Source organism: Mytilus edulis, chromosome 9 (genome assembly GCF_963676685.1).
Source record: "Mytilus edulis chromosome 9, xbMytEdul2.2, whole genome shotgun sequence".
Classification (NCBI taxonomy): Eukaryota; Metazoa; Mollusca; class Bivalvia; order Mytilida; family Mytilidae; genus Mytilus; species Mytilus edulis.
Window position 1 is genome coordinate 14,679,212 of NC_092352.1, and position 13,945 is coordinate 14,693,156.

Consider the following 13,945-nt stretch of genomic DNA (forward strand, 5'->3'; position numbering starts at 1 on the left):
CTATAAAAGAAACACGATTAGGCATTTCATTTAACAAAAGTTCAGATAGTCTCTGTTCATTATGCAATAACAAACAAACCTTTCAAAGTCTTTTAAAACTATTATTCAATTCTTGTACAAGATTACCTTAACCAGTCCTTTTTATTCCTAAATTATGAACACCTATGGTAGTATAGCAGCAGTATAATCACAATGTATGTTGAAGTTTGTGGGTATGATTGGTCAAACTAAAGACCTGGAAGATGCAAGACCTAGGACCAACACTAAGATAACCCAAGACAAAAAATGTGTAATGATGGGTTAGAAAACATGTTAAAAAAAGTTACAGAGTACAGCTAAGGTTAAAACTAGGCTCATTGTTTTATCACATATTATTGTCTTTTTATAGGAACATGAAAGGAGAGCCTGCTTGACTTATCAAATAAATTTTTCTGCATTTTGATAGATATAAATGTTGAAAACAAATAACAGCTTACTTACCTTTTCCATGTAAATTCACAATCTCCATCTTCATGACTATGAGAAACTAAAATAAAATTAAAAATATCAGTAATATGAAACCAAAAGCAAAAGATTAAAACTAATATATATTTCAGGGGCAATAACTCAAAAACCAGTTGAAAGATTTGTAGGCTAATAGACTTTGAACTGTTGATTATTTTTGCATGTTCTCTTTTGACATACCATCCATATTTTCAGCCGAAAACTGCAAAATGTGTATATTTCAGGGGCAATAAGTATTGTTTGACCCCTTGTGTTCTATTTCTAGACATGGCATTCATGTTGGTAATCCATCTGGACGAAAATCACAGACTTTATATTTAATATACCACAAATGCTGCATACATGAAAACTTTGCTTTCAGCCGATTAATCCTTTCACCGATTGCTGCCCAGACAGAAGCTACTCTGAGAAGATGGCTTCCCTGGCTACTATTACTCAAGTGGGAGATCTTCATAATAAATGTCAATAAAAACTTGTTTGTAGTTATTTGTGTATTTATTTCATTCACTAACACCCTGTTCACAGTTTTGTTTATGTTTTGATAATTTTTTCCTCATAAAATATTCAAATTTTCAGCATTATCTAGGTGAAATTCTCAAAATTCTGCTCTTTGACCCCAAATCGTAATTTTTTTAACCCAAAACGGCAAAATTTTTAAAATTTTTATGAGGCTGTACAAATTCCTCACACTGAACGATGTCCATTCCAAGTGTTTTGTACATAAAACGACATTTTATGTCAAAAAAGTATACTAGTTTGGCTTCAATTCTTCCATATTCTTTCAAAAAAAATGTTCCCTCATTTCAAATTCTCGTAAATTCCGTAAATTTTCTCTGATTTTGACACGGTTTTCATCAAACGGAAGCGCCATGTTTACACTTTCATCCGGTATTCATCAAAGAAAGATAACTCATGTTTGCACTGTTTTGAGCGGGAAACATAAAACAGGTATTCCGATCCCGGTAAAACGGGACTCATTGTCAGCTGTCTGAAGCGTGAATCCCGGTAAACCGGGACTCATCGGCGAAAGGGTTAAGCAGTTTGAACGGAGAAGATTTTTTAAGAAAATTTTAATGGAAGACAGGGACAGATGAGCTGAAAACAGGGTTCAGAACATGTTATATCTTACTTAATCTTCACACCTTTTAATTTCCAGAATGGTTCTGGTATAAAAGCCTGAACTTGCTTATATCTCTCCACAACAAAGCCCATAGTTGGAAACTGACAACTACCATAACTTATCAGCTGGTCTGCTAAAACATCAGGAAAAATTTTCTGTAGACGTAAAGTCTGGAATCGGGTAAAAGAAGCACCTGTAAAGGTAAAAAACAACGCTATTCAGTTTTCAACATTAACTTAAATATATCTGTGCAAAATGCTATTGTTTTTTGCAATAAAATCACTACAAGTAGAAGTATTCTATTTGTCGTTTGTCTTTGTGGTAAAATTTAAAGTCTACTTCATGTTCAAAGAAAATGCTGGCTTAGTTAATCACATGTACCAGATTTTCTCATCTGATCTTGAGAAAGACTTTATTTATATGTTTGTCTTAATGTATTTGTTTCATACCAAGTATGCAGTGAAGACTATTGGTATTATATATTATAACATTTTACAATCCACATCTACATAGTACTGTGTTTTCTATTTTGATGAAAATTAAACATCTAGAATGCATCAACATCCATGTTTTGACTTGTAGTCGTGAAGTATATATATCTCACCTATTCTCAAGTCAAGCTCTTGTCTAACATCAACTGCATCACTAACATTTTTATCTGGTCTAATTAAATTACTACAGGCTCTTGCTATTGCTCTGAAAACATAAATAAGATTATTGAATCTTTAAATTTTTGTCATCAGTTTTAATAAAAAGAGGCAAAAGTATACATTCAATTAAACTCAGCAGAGTCAACCTATGCTCCCCAAACCATTGTTCCTTATAAAATAGTAGTTGCTATAAAAAAACATTAATTTTAAAACACAAACAGATAATCAGTGGAATAGAAATGTAGGAATTATTGTATTTAAATTGCAAACCTTACAAACAACCTTTCACCAAATCAATGAGCTAAAATATTGTACTAGTTGATGGATTTAAACTAAAACTGGGTAAAAAAAAATAACAGCTTGTAATTAATCCTTCAAAATATGTACATTAATAAACTCAATTGTAACTTACTGTGGTGTTATTTCTGAAAATTTGGCTCTGTAAACTGGAATATTAGGCTTAACTGAAAAAAAGAGAAAATCTAATGGTGAAAAGGAACTTGTATTTTTTTTATGAATAACTCTAACTTATAAATGTAGCAAGAACAGCTGTTTCTTCACCGTAATCATCCAACAGAATTCTGAAGAAAAAAATCTCCAAGGTACCTTTTTAGAAACATTTGTCCAGTTGTTAAAGTAGATTGTTTAATAAAGACTTTAAGTTAACATTGGACTTTAGGGATCAAAACTTTATAAGATCAAGCTCAAGTTAATACACAAACATTTTTTTCGTTTCATTGAGTTTTTTAGAATTTTACTTGCAATACAATATAATCTATTCAAAAAATAAAAGAAGAATGTTTCTAAGGCCATGAATGCCAATGCTCAAGCTTTGTAATTTGGAACTGCTAACTTCAAACTCTGTCTGCTTGGTGTGGTTCTTAGCATTGTATATGATTTTCATAAACTTTGCATCAGGCAAACGCAAATTACAGTGCAAAATCGAAAAAAAGCGACAATTTTCCACATTATTATAAAGGGCATAACTCTAGAACGATAAGTGACTCACCATCCAAAAAAAAAATTCTAAGTGTCTGCAAGTTTTGTTTCTAAGCATTGTGTATGAGTTTCATAACATTGGCATGATGCAAAGTTAAGTTAGAGGGTAGAAAAGAAAATGGGACCTATCAAAGGTAAAAGCTAAGACTGACGGTCAAGGGTAACACTTAATTAATACATTTTAAAACGATAAGCCATGTCTGAAGGACAAAGTTTATGTTACATATGTATTTTGATAATAAAGCTTTTAAATATCTAAGTACCTGCTTTACAGACTTGGATTGCTTCAAAACCAATGTTTTCTCCCTCTCTGTCACAATCTGTCCATATAATTAAATGCTGGCAACCTCTAATTTCACGTTCTAATGTTCTCTAGTTGACAAAAATTCTGTTTTATTATGGATTTGTTATAAACTTCAGAATTTAAAGAAATTGTAGATAAAATGTATTAGAATATTTCATGTATTACATTAAAAACATAATTAAAAGGATTTAAATAAAATAATTCATTACAAACAAACAAAGGTCTGAATATGTTCCATACTTTCTTTTTTTAAGATCTTTCAGGATCCTCTGGTTTTGATATAATAAGGCTGAAATTTAATTAGCTAATGTTATAATACCAGAACAATTTCTTTTTTTATAAAATGTATTGATTAATAGGCATCATTGAATATACGTTTTTTATATGATTAACTGATAACTGCAAGAGTTGGCAAAGCCATAGTGAGCAGTATGAGTTTAACATGTTTAATACGTTTTGAACTAACAGGTTTTTACAAATCAGTGAATATCCTAATTACTCAATACATCTTCAGAAGTATTATTGAAAATATGGCTACCATGCATATAATTCTTTCAGAATAAAGCAGATAAAAAAGCTTACATGTTCCTAAATATAATATCTCACCTTAATGTCGACCATGTTTGGGTGACAATGTTTTTCTACTGGAACATCAAATAAAGTAACAGGACTGCAGCTATACCTGTAAAATCATTCAATACCATATTATTAATTTACAACTATAAAGTTACTTTGAAAATTTTATTTTAAAATAAAACAGACATAAATTCCAACCATGTTTTGTTTTGGTTTATATAATCCATTATTTTGTGTTATTTACCATGTTTACAAAGGATTTACTTATCATTGACATTATACAGTTGCTCATATTCAGGATGCTGCATTCCATTTCATATATTTCTTTTTTGAATTCAGATTTTGGGTTGATGTATGTGTGTGTGCATGTCTCATTAATGTACACTCTTTTTTTTTTAAGTTGCCTTTTTTTTCTTTTTATTAATATCTAGGGTGGATATCAGTAATCACCATGACATTTTTCATATAAGTTGGATATCATATTATACATTATTTCTTGAGGGTGAGAAAACTGATATAAGTATATGTGAAATTTTTGTAAAATCAAACTCTCCTTTCAAAGAATAAATTATTCTTATCGTTGTTACAGTTAATTACTGATTCAAATCAAAGAGGGATATTATTTCCAAAAATTAAATGTCTAAAACGAGTAAGCTAGTTGTCATCTATTATTTCTAACATAAATTGGAGATACAATATCTACCAATAGTTGTTCTTTGTCAGGATCTACCATGGCAACTAGTCTTTTGACTGACAGCATCCTTGAATGTTTTCTGTCAGGATTTGTCACAGAAAGAGAGTAGAATACTTCAATGCAAGAATTTGCACCTTTTATCCTAATGAGCATTTTTTTCTCTTGTGTTCTAATCTGAACTATCACTGGGGTAAAGCTGATGACCGTAACTGCATTCACGGTCATCCCAAGATGTCGGATGAAAAATTAGGTCAGTTTCTGTATTGTCTGTTAAAGTGTTTCTATATCATTTTCTTTACAAATCATACATTGAAACGATGAAAATTTATAAAAGAATCACTCGAAAATCACTAATTACTTCCGAGAAATGTGCATGAAACGGGAAATTTGATTTGAAAAAATCGTTAAGATGACCGTAAATCATAATCAAAATATTTCCAAGATGACCGTAACATAAAACAAGGATGACCGTGGTTGGTAAAAAGATGACCGTAACTTGTAAAGGATGACCGTAATTTGTAAAGACTGACTGTAATTTATATAGGACGACCGTAACTTTTATAGGATGACCATCAATTCTAAGAAATATCCGTATTGTATTCAAAGCTTTTTTGTTGAGTTTGTCGATCTCAATAGGGGCTCAGTTAGCGGATATAAATATGTTTCATATATTTCTTTTTTTAAACTATAATATAATTGGCCAAATTTAGGATTTATAACAATGATAGTAAATTGCATATTTCTCGTAAACAATGAAATATTTATTGATATCGACGTTAAAATTTTAACACAAATTGACAGCGATACGACGAAAATTTGAAGAAACATGAATGTGTCCCTAGTACACGGATGCCTCATCCAAACTATCATTTTCTATGTTTAGTGGACTATGAAAATGGGATAAAACTGTAATTTGGCATTAGAATTGAAAAGATCATATCATAGGGAAAATGTGTACTAAGTTTTAATTTTATTTAACTTGAAGCTGGACAAACGGACAAACAAACAGACGAACGGACGAACGTACGCACAGACCAGAAAAACATAATGCCAATAAATGGAGCATTAAAAACATTGATAATACGTACGAATATTTGGTAATCGAGCCCATGTGTATGGGTCCAGAGGAAGCAGATTAAAATCTTAATTTGTCTTGATCTATGCAGGCGGAAATACTTTTGAAATAGAACAAAAGAGTTTATCGAGAAAGCGATTAAAGTTAACTGTAATGTTTGATATAGTAACAAAATTTTAAAAGTTAATAGAAACAAATAAAACGACAATTTTCTTATTTTAAAAACACCATTTGCATAAGTTTTCAATGTATCTATTACATAGTAATGCAAAACAATAAGATATCAAGTCGACGACATGGTTCTTATCGGGGCCTTTTATAGCTGACTATGCGGTATGGGCTTTGCTCATTGTTGAAGGCCTTACGGTTACCTATAGTTGTTAATGTTTGTGTCATTTTGGTCTTTTCTGGATAGCTGTCTCATTGGCAATAATACCACATCTTTTTTTTTTATATATAGTATCTATAAGTTGGATGTAGAAAATGCATAACCTCCGATTTTTTTTTATCACGGACGGAGAACATATCAATCTTTTAGTTCAGAAATTTTCGTGTCTGCCCTTCCATTATGTGAATCAAGAAAAAATTCCCCAAAACAGGTAACGATTGTATCGAAAAGAGAAAAATCGAGTGCACCTTTTTATGTTAGGGCATGTTTGGGGTGTATATTTTGTCTTTAAAACGTACAAAGCAAGAGTATTTTATATAGCATCTCGCTTCAGATTCTATCATTATTATATATCAAAGCTACAGGTTGACTTTATAACGTAAAAAAATGACAGTACGAAAAGATGAAATATATGGGTCAATTGAGATACCTATCTAATGAATCACAAAAACAGAGTAGGTGTGTTCGAATAGCTATTTTTTCTAAAAGTACTTGACGACAGTCTTTTAATTTGGATGATGAAAATGGATATCTTCGAAAAAAATATGATTTTCTTGTGTGTGACAACTAGGGTTTATAATCTTCAACCACTGAAAATGTTTAGTCTGCCCTTCCACGAAATATTTAATTAGAATTTTTTTAAATGCTTAAGAATTTTCAAAAATTCCATCTGACATCCAAACAGACAATATTTTTAAGTTGAATCAATGCAGACAAGATCATTAACTAATGCTCATTAGCTAGTAGATACATTTGTCTTTTGAAATATAACTGACATATAACGATCGATCGTAATGGTGCTATGTGGATAAATTTATCAGTTTTCAAGAGCAAAATTGGCAGAGCGTCATCCCTACAACGGCTTCCATTTCTACGATTGTGAGCATGAACTGGCGTAATGGGGAGATAATTTTGAAGAAGTAGAATCCTGACTGTATGAATAACAATTCTTTATATATACAAATTGACAACGTTCCGCCTTGTGATACGCTTTTCGTACAATACTATTTTAAGGATCTACTTTGCTGGAGCTCACCTTCACTAGTTTATTCGAATGATATTTTCAAAATATTTCTGTTATTTTATTTGCACGACAAAATGAAAGACGATATAATATCAATGGGTGTACATGCAATTTTTTGGCATTTTTAAAAATGTGCATTTATTATATGTCATTAAAAGGAATCCCAGAAACAAACAAAAATCTTTTGTCGAGCAGTTGAAGGCTGTGCACCGCATTTTTTTCATTATGCTTGTAAGGTGTCATTTTATCGCACTTTTGTAGCATGTTTTCCCTTCCTGTTCATTTGCATGTCTTTTGGCAAATTCATTTTAAAAATTGAACCTTCTACTGTAAAAAAGATACACGTCTTATTTTCTTCTACCTATAGGATAAAACTCTCATATTAATATGTGTATACCAACACGATTAATCATTTGATACAAAAATATAGTTATATAAATACGGATATTTCTTAGAATTGAGGGCATCTTTGCATTTGAAGCACGTCTTATTTTCTTCTACCTATAGGATAAAACTCTCATATTAATATGTGTATACCAACACGATTAATCATTTGATACAAAAATATAGTTATATAAATACGGATATTTCTTAGAATTGAGGGTCATCCTTTAAAAGTTACGGTCATCATTTATAAATTACGGTCAGCCTTGTTATGAATCGCTGATTCTGTTACGGTCATCTCGATTGTGATTTACGGTCATCTTGGCGATTTTTTCAAATCGAATTTCCCGTTTCATGCACATTTTTCAGAAGTAATTAGTGATTTCCGAGTGATTCTTTTATAAATTTACATCGTTTCAATGTATGATTTGTAAAGAAAATGATATAGAAACACTTTAACAGACAATACAGAAACGGACCTAATTTTTCATCCGACATCTTGGGATGACCGTGAATGCAGTTACGGTCATCAGCTTTACCCCAGTGAACTATGACCAATATGGATAATACAAAATGTAAGGGGCTATTCCTCTAAAATTTGACTGACCATTTTCTGTATTGGCCTATGAAATCCATTTCCAACAAATGTCCTGATAAACTGGTCATCGACATTGTACAGTTGTTCATATTCAGAATGTTGTATTCAAATTCATATATTTTGTTGAATTTTGAAAATCCTTCACGCTGAAAAACAGAAATATTTGTTCATTAACTGCAGAATGGAATTAGAACTAAAGAAAGTAGATTTAGAAACAAAATGCAAGTGAAACTTTTAAATAATGATTTTTTTTTCATTTCTTGTACATTTTTATTTTAACAACTACTGTATAGTTTCACTACCTACCCATTACAGCCGATTTCCTTGAGTGTGAAGCCAAAGGTAATATCTTTGGTTAGCTTGCTTGTTAGCTGAACCGTGAAGTCATTGTTCATGTTGTTAGGTCAGGTAAACTACTCTCCTTTAAGAGTAGACTAGTCCAGCAGATAACCAATCAATATGTCAGTTGGACTAGGCTACACACTCAATGAAATAGGCTGAAAATGGGTCAACATTTGAAATTCATTACAGCAGTGCCAGCTGAATGCCAATAGTTATCTTTTCGATTGCATATACATGTATCAAATAATTTTATATGCGTTTTGACTCATTCTTTTAAATGAAATATGTTCACCCCATTTTGTATGTCGTTCAATTTTCAGGATACAGTTTGAAATTTTCAAGATTGCATTTTGTGTGCCAGAAAATACAACTGTTCTACGTCCAACAATGATGTCATTCCATAAATGACGCCATGCTATGATGACTGTTACATTTGGGACCATTAAAGAAAATATAACACTGTTTAATCTTTGGTCTTTTATTTGAAAAAAGATACAGCAATGAGGAGCTTGCATAAATTATATCGCGGACATATGTGTCCCTCCGCCAGCAAGAGGGTAAAATAATATACCCTGTTCAAAAATAAACATTACGAAACTAGACCCCAATAAAAAAAAAATAATAATCAGGGTGAATGGACCCTGGGCGAACAGGTTTAAGGCGAACATAAATCAAGGCAAACGGACTCGTACTCACATGTCATTTGGCTATGGTGAAAGATAATTTAACATTTAAGTGGGCCTTCATTAAACAGTTCAATGAGATCTCATGATTAGATGTACCTTCCTGGAACTTCCTCTTGACAGAACATTTGCAATTGATTTTGCAGCATCATTTTTCTCAGCAACATTTAGGATTCTAACCATACTTTTTCCATTTACTTCAGAACAGAAATGGCGTTTAATTATTTTTAGGGCATACATTCATATTTCATAAAATATATAAATGTCTGTTTTGATATGATGCAAACTTGTTAAACATCTGTATATTTAAGTTCACCGCCAGTAACTTGATGAATGGGTATCATATTAACGTAGAGATAAGGAGATCGGCATAAATGACTAAACCAGTAGAACCAGACTTTCGTGTCAAGGTCATAATTGTGTGTCGTAAAATGAAGTGCTCGGTTTCGATTTTGAGGGGAAATACTTCTTAAGTGATAATAAGATACAAATTATACAATAAATATGATTTTATGAAAAAGTACTTAAAATTATTATTTTTATTTCATCATATGTTTATTTTGCAACAAACAATTCGCAGGTCGTGATCATTATTGCGTTTTTTTTTTACAATTTTATCAGTTGATATTCATGTAGAATAATGACGTTGACTGTTACGAAATCGTTTCGTAATAATGTGACCGGTGAAGAACATTGCTAAAAAACGATAACCTTGCGTCTTTCATTTGAATCATGTCGTTTTCAAGAAGAACAAGTGTGAGGGTCTTCAACTGTGTACGAAAATTAACAAATGGAGGGTAAATATTGCAGTACAATGAACTTTTTTAAATTAAATAAATAAAAAAACCCACAATAATAAAATTTAAAATGGAAATGGGGAATGTGCCAAAGAGACAACAACCCGACCATAGAAAAAAACAACAGCAGAAGGTCACCAACAGGTCTGCAAAGTAGCGAGAAATTCCCGCACCTGGAGGCGTCCTTCAACTGGCCCCTAAACAAATATATACTAGTTCAGTGATAATGAACGCCATACTAAATTTATAAACCTACATTTGTTTTGTAGCTGCATAAATAAAAAAAAAAATATTATGGACCTTAGTGGTACGGTTCTGGTTCTTAAAAACAAACTCAAATGCATGTATGATACAGATTGTGCATATAAAAAATTTTTAAATTTAAGGTAGAAGAAGATTATTTTATGATATGAGGCAATACATGCTAGATTATCGTTGTGTCATATGTTTTTCGTACATTTATGGCATGTTTTCTTAATATGAGGCAGGCATAACCTGTGAATGGGGACGAAGTCTGTATGTATTATTTTTTTTAATTCAATCACGTTGATAAAAGATTCCGAAATACCGTACGTAACGTTCCCGATTTTGATTCTGTTGTTAGGGAATTAGCTGTGACATTCTTTAAGTTATGACGTCATATTCGATGTAAACAAAAGAAACGCTTTCATCAGGTAATGTTTTTTCATATCAAACAATTATTAAAATTGAATTTGTATTGAGATCCAATCTTATATTTACTAGACTGATAAATATAAATTTTTTCAAAGTCTCATGCAAACAAGACAGATATCTGCGCAAAAGCGTAGAAAACCGGAACAGGAAGTAGATCTGAAAAAAAAGTTAACGATTTTGAGTTCATTAGTAGAATGAAAAATTTAGGAAATTTTCCCGATTTTTTTTTTTTTTTTTTTTTTTTTTTATTGATTTTTCTACCGTAATTGGGGACTTCGTCCCCATATTATCCATATTTCATTGGTTTCGATTTTACACGTGTATATTGTGGCAGGTTTTTCAGTTTCTATATTTGGAACAATAACAACACTACAACTTGATAACTTTAAAACATATTCAAAGTCGTTTTAAAAGATGCTAGAACAAATTTAATAAAACTGACCAGATTAGCCATTTTTATTTAATGCCAAAAATATGCCTCACTATAATAGTTATTGACCAATATTCTGAGGGGTTACATGAAGTATAGCTATATAGCCTGCCTGCTCGACATCGGATCTTCAAGACATGTGACTGACATGTGTTTTTTTGTCATTTTTATTACAAACGAGCAGGTTAAAATTATCATGGTTCTTTTATAAAATGGCTGTTCAAAATCCATATATTCAATATTTTATTGACAATTTTTTTTATACACGAAGATGAAATCAGTCTTAACTTTTTACATTCAAACCCTAAGTTTTAAAAACTGCATTTTGTTTTAAAAAAAAAATAATGGCCTTTGCAGAAACCAAGTGTCAATCGGAAATAAAAATGTAACAATTTCAGCACATGAAACACCAACCTAAAACTATTTACTATTTATTTCTAGTACTGAAAAGTATGAATAGCCCTTAATGTGATTCAACCGATCATCAGAACCACTACTTTCGTGAACTGATCCAATTTTTAATTCATACGAAAACATATGACACCGTTTTTGTGACATACGAAAATCACAAAGTAATTGGAAACGGTTAAAAATTGTAGAAAGCCTTGACAAAAAACTAGATACCTAAAATCATTCAATAGAACATGCTTTTCAAATTTGAGTATACACCTGAATAAAAACTCAACAGTGAAAACTGTAAGCAGTGAAAATTGTTATTAGTACGAAAACTCATCATATGATAATGCATGCATTTTCACACTCTCACCATAGAAATAGGGTCTGTTCGCGCTCATTCAAGTTCGCACCCAATCACGTTTGCCCCCTTTCACTTTCGCACCCTACACGTTCGCCCCTACATGTTCATTCTCAATTTTTATTGGTTTTGTGTGTAATAACTTTGTAATCAAGTTTTGGCAAGTATATATCTATATGTATATTTCTTGTCATTGTCTCAAAATAAAGTGAGACAACGTTTTTTTTTGTGTTCAAAAAATCTTAATCATTTCTTGATAGCATGGGACAGTGTTGTGTTACAGCATTTCATAAGAACCAACTTTGAAAATCAGTTGAAATAGGTATAAACTTAATCACTTTTAATGAATTTTTTGCAGGTGTTGTTGTAGAGGAAGTAATGCCAGATACATCCATCATTCTGCTACCTTATTAGCAGAGGAAAAAATCATTGAAGAACCGATTAAGTTCTCAACAAGTAAAGCTGCAAATGTGACTCCTTCATTCATCAAAGAAGGAAATGAAGATCCACCACCAGCAGCTCAGCCACTTATAGTTGCTGTCAGTTTGGCTGCATTTTTAATTTATTTTGGTATTTTAAGAGAAGAAAATGATCTTGATGAACAAATGGGCATGACTTTATATGAAAGAGTGGAAGGATTGGAAGAACAGCATTTAGAAAATTATATAGAACATTGTAATAAAAAAAAATTACCATCAGAAAAGTATGTAAAAAGACTAGAAATGCTACATAAAGAAAAAGAAGCAAGAAAGCAAAAAAATAATGCAAGTGGACAAGATTAACACAAATATACGTTGTATCTATATGTCTGCTTGTTTTGGTATGAACAGTTTTGTCCATTTTGAGTATTAACACTTGCCAAATATAATGATTTACTTTAGTGTCATGAATATTTTTCATGTTTACAAATTATGTTGATATACAAATTTATACATCTTCCCTTTCTAAGGGTTAAGAAAAGAAGGGAATCTAAACCCTTGTCTAGCGAAGATAATACTTATAGAATATCATTGTTTTAAACAATAAATTAAGGATTTTTAAAACCATGTAGTCAATAAGTTTTATTGTGAGCCTGCTCACCATATTGAGTCTTGTTACATGCATTCACTATTTGTTAAGTACTGAGTCTAAATGACATGTATGGTGATAATTTTAAAATTAATCTAAATAGTGTGCAGTCTACTATAACTTGATGCTCTGGTAGATGGTTGTCTCATAGGCAGTCATTCTACATTTCTTTATTAGTCCCCTACCGATGAAGTAGAAGGGGTTTAATGTTGCACTCTGTCCCTCTTGTCTGTCCATCCATCAGACTGGCAAATCAGTTTTCCAGACTTTTTTTCTTCATGCTTGAAGATATTGGTTTGATATTTGTCATATTGTTTTCATCATGACAAGTTACAGGTTCGAGTTCGTTTTTCATGATTTAAGCTTTTCTCCTTGTTCAGTTAAATCTCTTTCCCTGGAATTAAAATTTTGATGAAATACTTATTAATTACTAGATTTCTGTTCAAAAGGAAAAAACTAATTTTTAACTTTCCCTAGAAATAAATTTTTAATGAAATAGTTATTTATTACTAGATTTCTGTTCAAAGGGAAATAACTCATTTTTGTCAAGCCTGCTACTTTTGCGGCAGAAAGCTTGACATAGGGATAGTGATCCAGCGGCGACATTACCTTACTTCTTAAAAGCTTAATATTTTAGAAGATAGAAGACCTGGATGCTTCATTCTTTTTATATAGATGCCTGATGGTACGAAGTTTCCGTCAGTCACATGTCCAATGTCCTTGACCTCATTTTCATGTTTCAGTGACTACTTGAAAAAAAAGATTTTTTTTAATGTTAAATTATCTCTTAATGTAAGTAATAGTATAACTACATTTGGTATGTGCGTACCTTGCAAGGTCCTTGTGTCTGTCAAACAGTTTTCACTTGACCTCAACCTAA

At 31.4% G+C, this 13,945-nt stretch overlaps 2 protein-coding genes across 2 annotated transcripts in view; one reads left to right on the forward strand and one right to left on the reverse strand.

The window, feature by feature from the left end:
• The window catches only part of LOC139489544 (DNA topoisomerase 3-alpha-like), a 33,576-nt gene extending 23,809 nt beyond the window's left edge, over nt 1-9,767 (reverse strand). The window contains exons 1-8 of the mRNA XM_071276064.1: nt 9,441-9,767; nt 8,326-8,462; nt 4,184-4,259; nt 3,537-3,645; nt 2,687-2,738; nt 2,229-2,320; nt 1,647-1,817; nt 481-526 (exon numbers count right to left, since the gene is read on the reverse strand). Of these exons, the coding sequence (XP_071132165.1) occupies nt 481-526; nt 1,647-1,817; nt 2,229-2,320; nt 2,687-2,738; nt 3,537-3,645; nt 4,184-4,259; nt 8,326-8,462; nt 9,441-9,581 (824 nt within the window). The 5' untranslated portion in view covers nt 9,582-9,767. The remainder of the gene's footprint in view (nt 1-480; nt 527-1,646; nt 1,818-2,228; nt 2,321-2,686; nt 2,739-3,536; nt 3,646-4,183; nt 4,260-8,325; nt 8,463-9,440) is intronic.
• Nucleotides 9,768-9,965: 198 nt separating this feature from the next.
• On the forward strand, nt 9,966-13,040 carry LOC139489546 (uncharacterized). The gene is made up of 2 exons (XM_071276071.1): nt 9,966-10,138; nt 12,356-13,040. Exons 1-2 carry the CDS (start codon nt 10,074-10,076, stop codon nt 12,777-12,779), a joined length of 489 nt encoding a protein of 162 aa, XP_071132172.1. The 5' UTR covers nt 9,966-10,073; the 3' UTR covers nt 12,780-13,040.
• Nucleotides 13,041-13,945: the final 905 nt, after the last annotated feature.

Bases quoted from the DNA above. Each gene is read 5' to 3' on its own strand.
- LOC139489546 (XM_071276071.1), top strand. From the start codon at position 10,074: ATGTCGTTTTCAAGAAGAACAAGTGTGAGGGTCTTCAACTGTGTACGA. The intron at 10,139-12,355 runs GTAAATATTGCA...AATTTTTTGCAG, and splicing joins CGAAAATTAACAAATGGAGG to GTGTTGTTGTAGAGGAAGTA.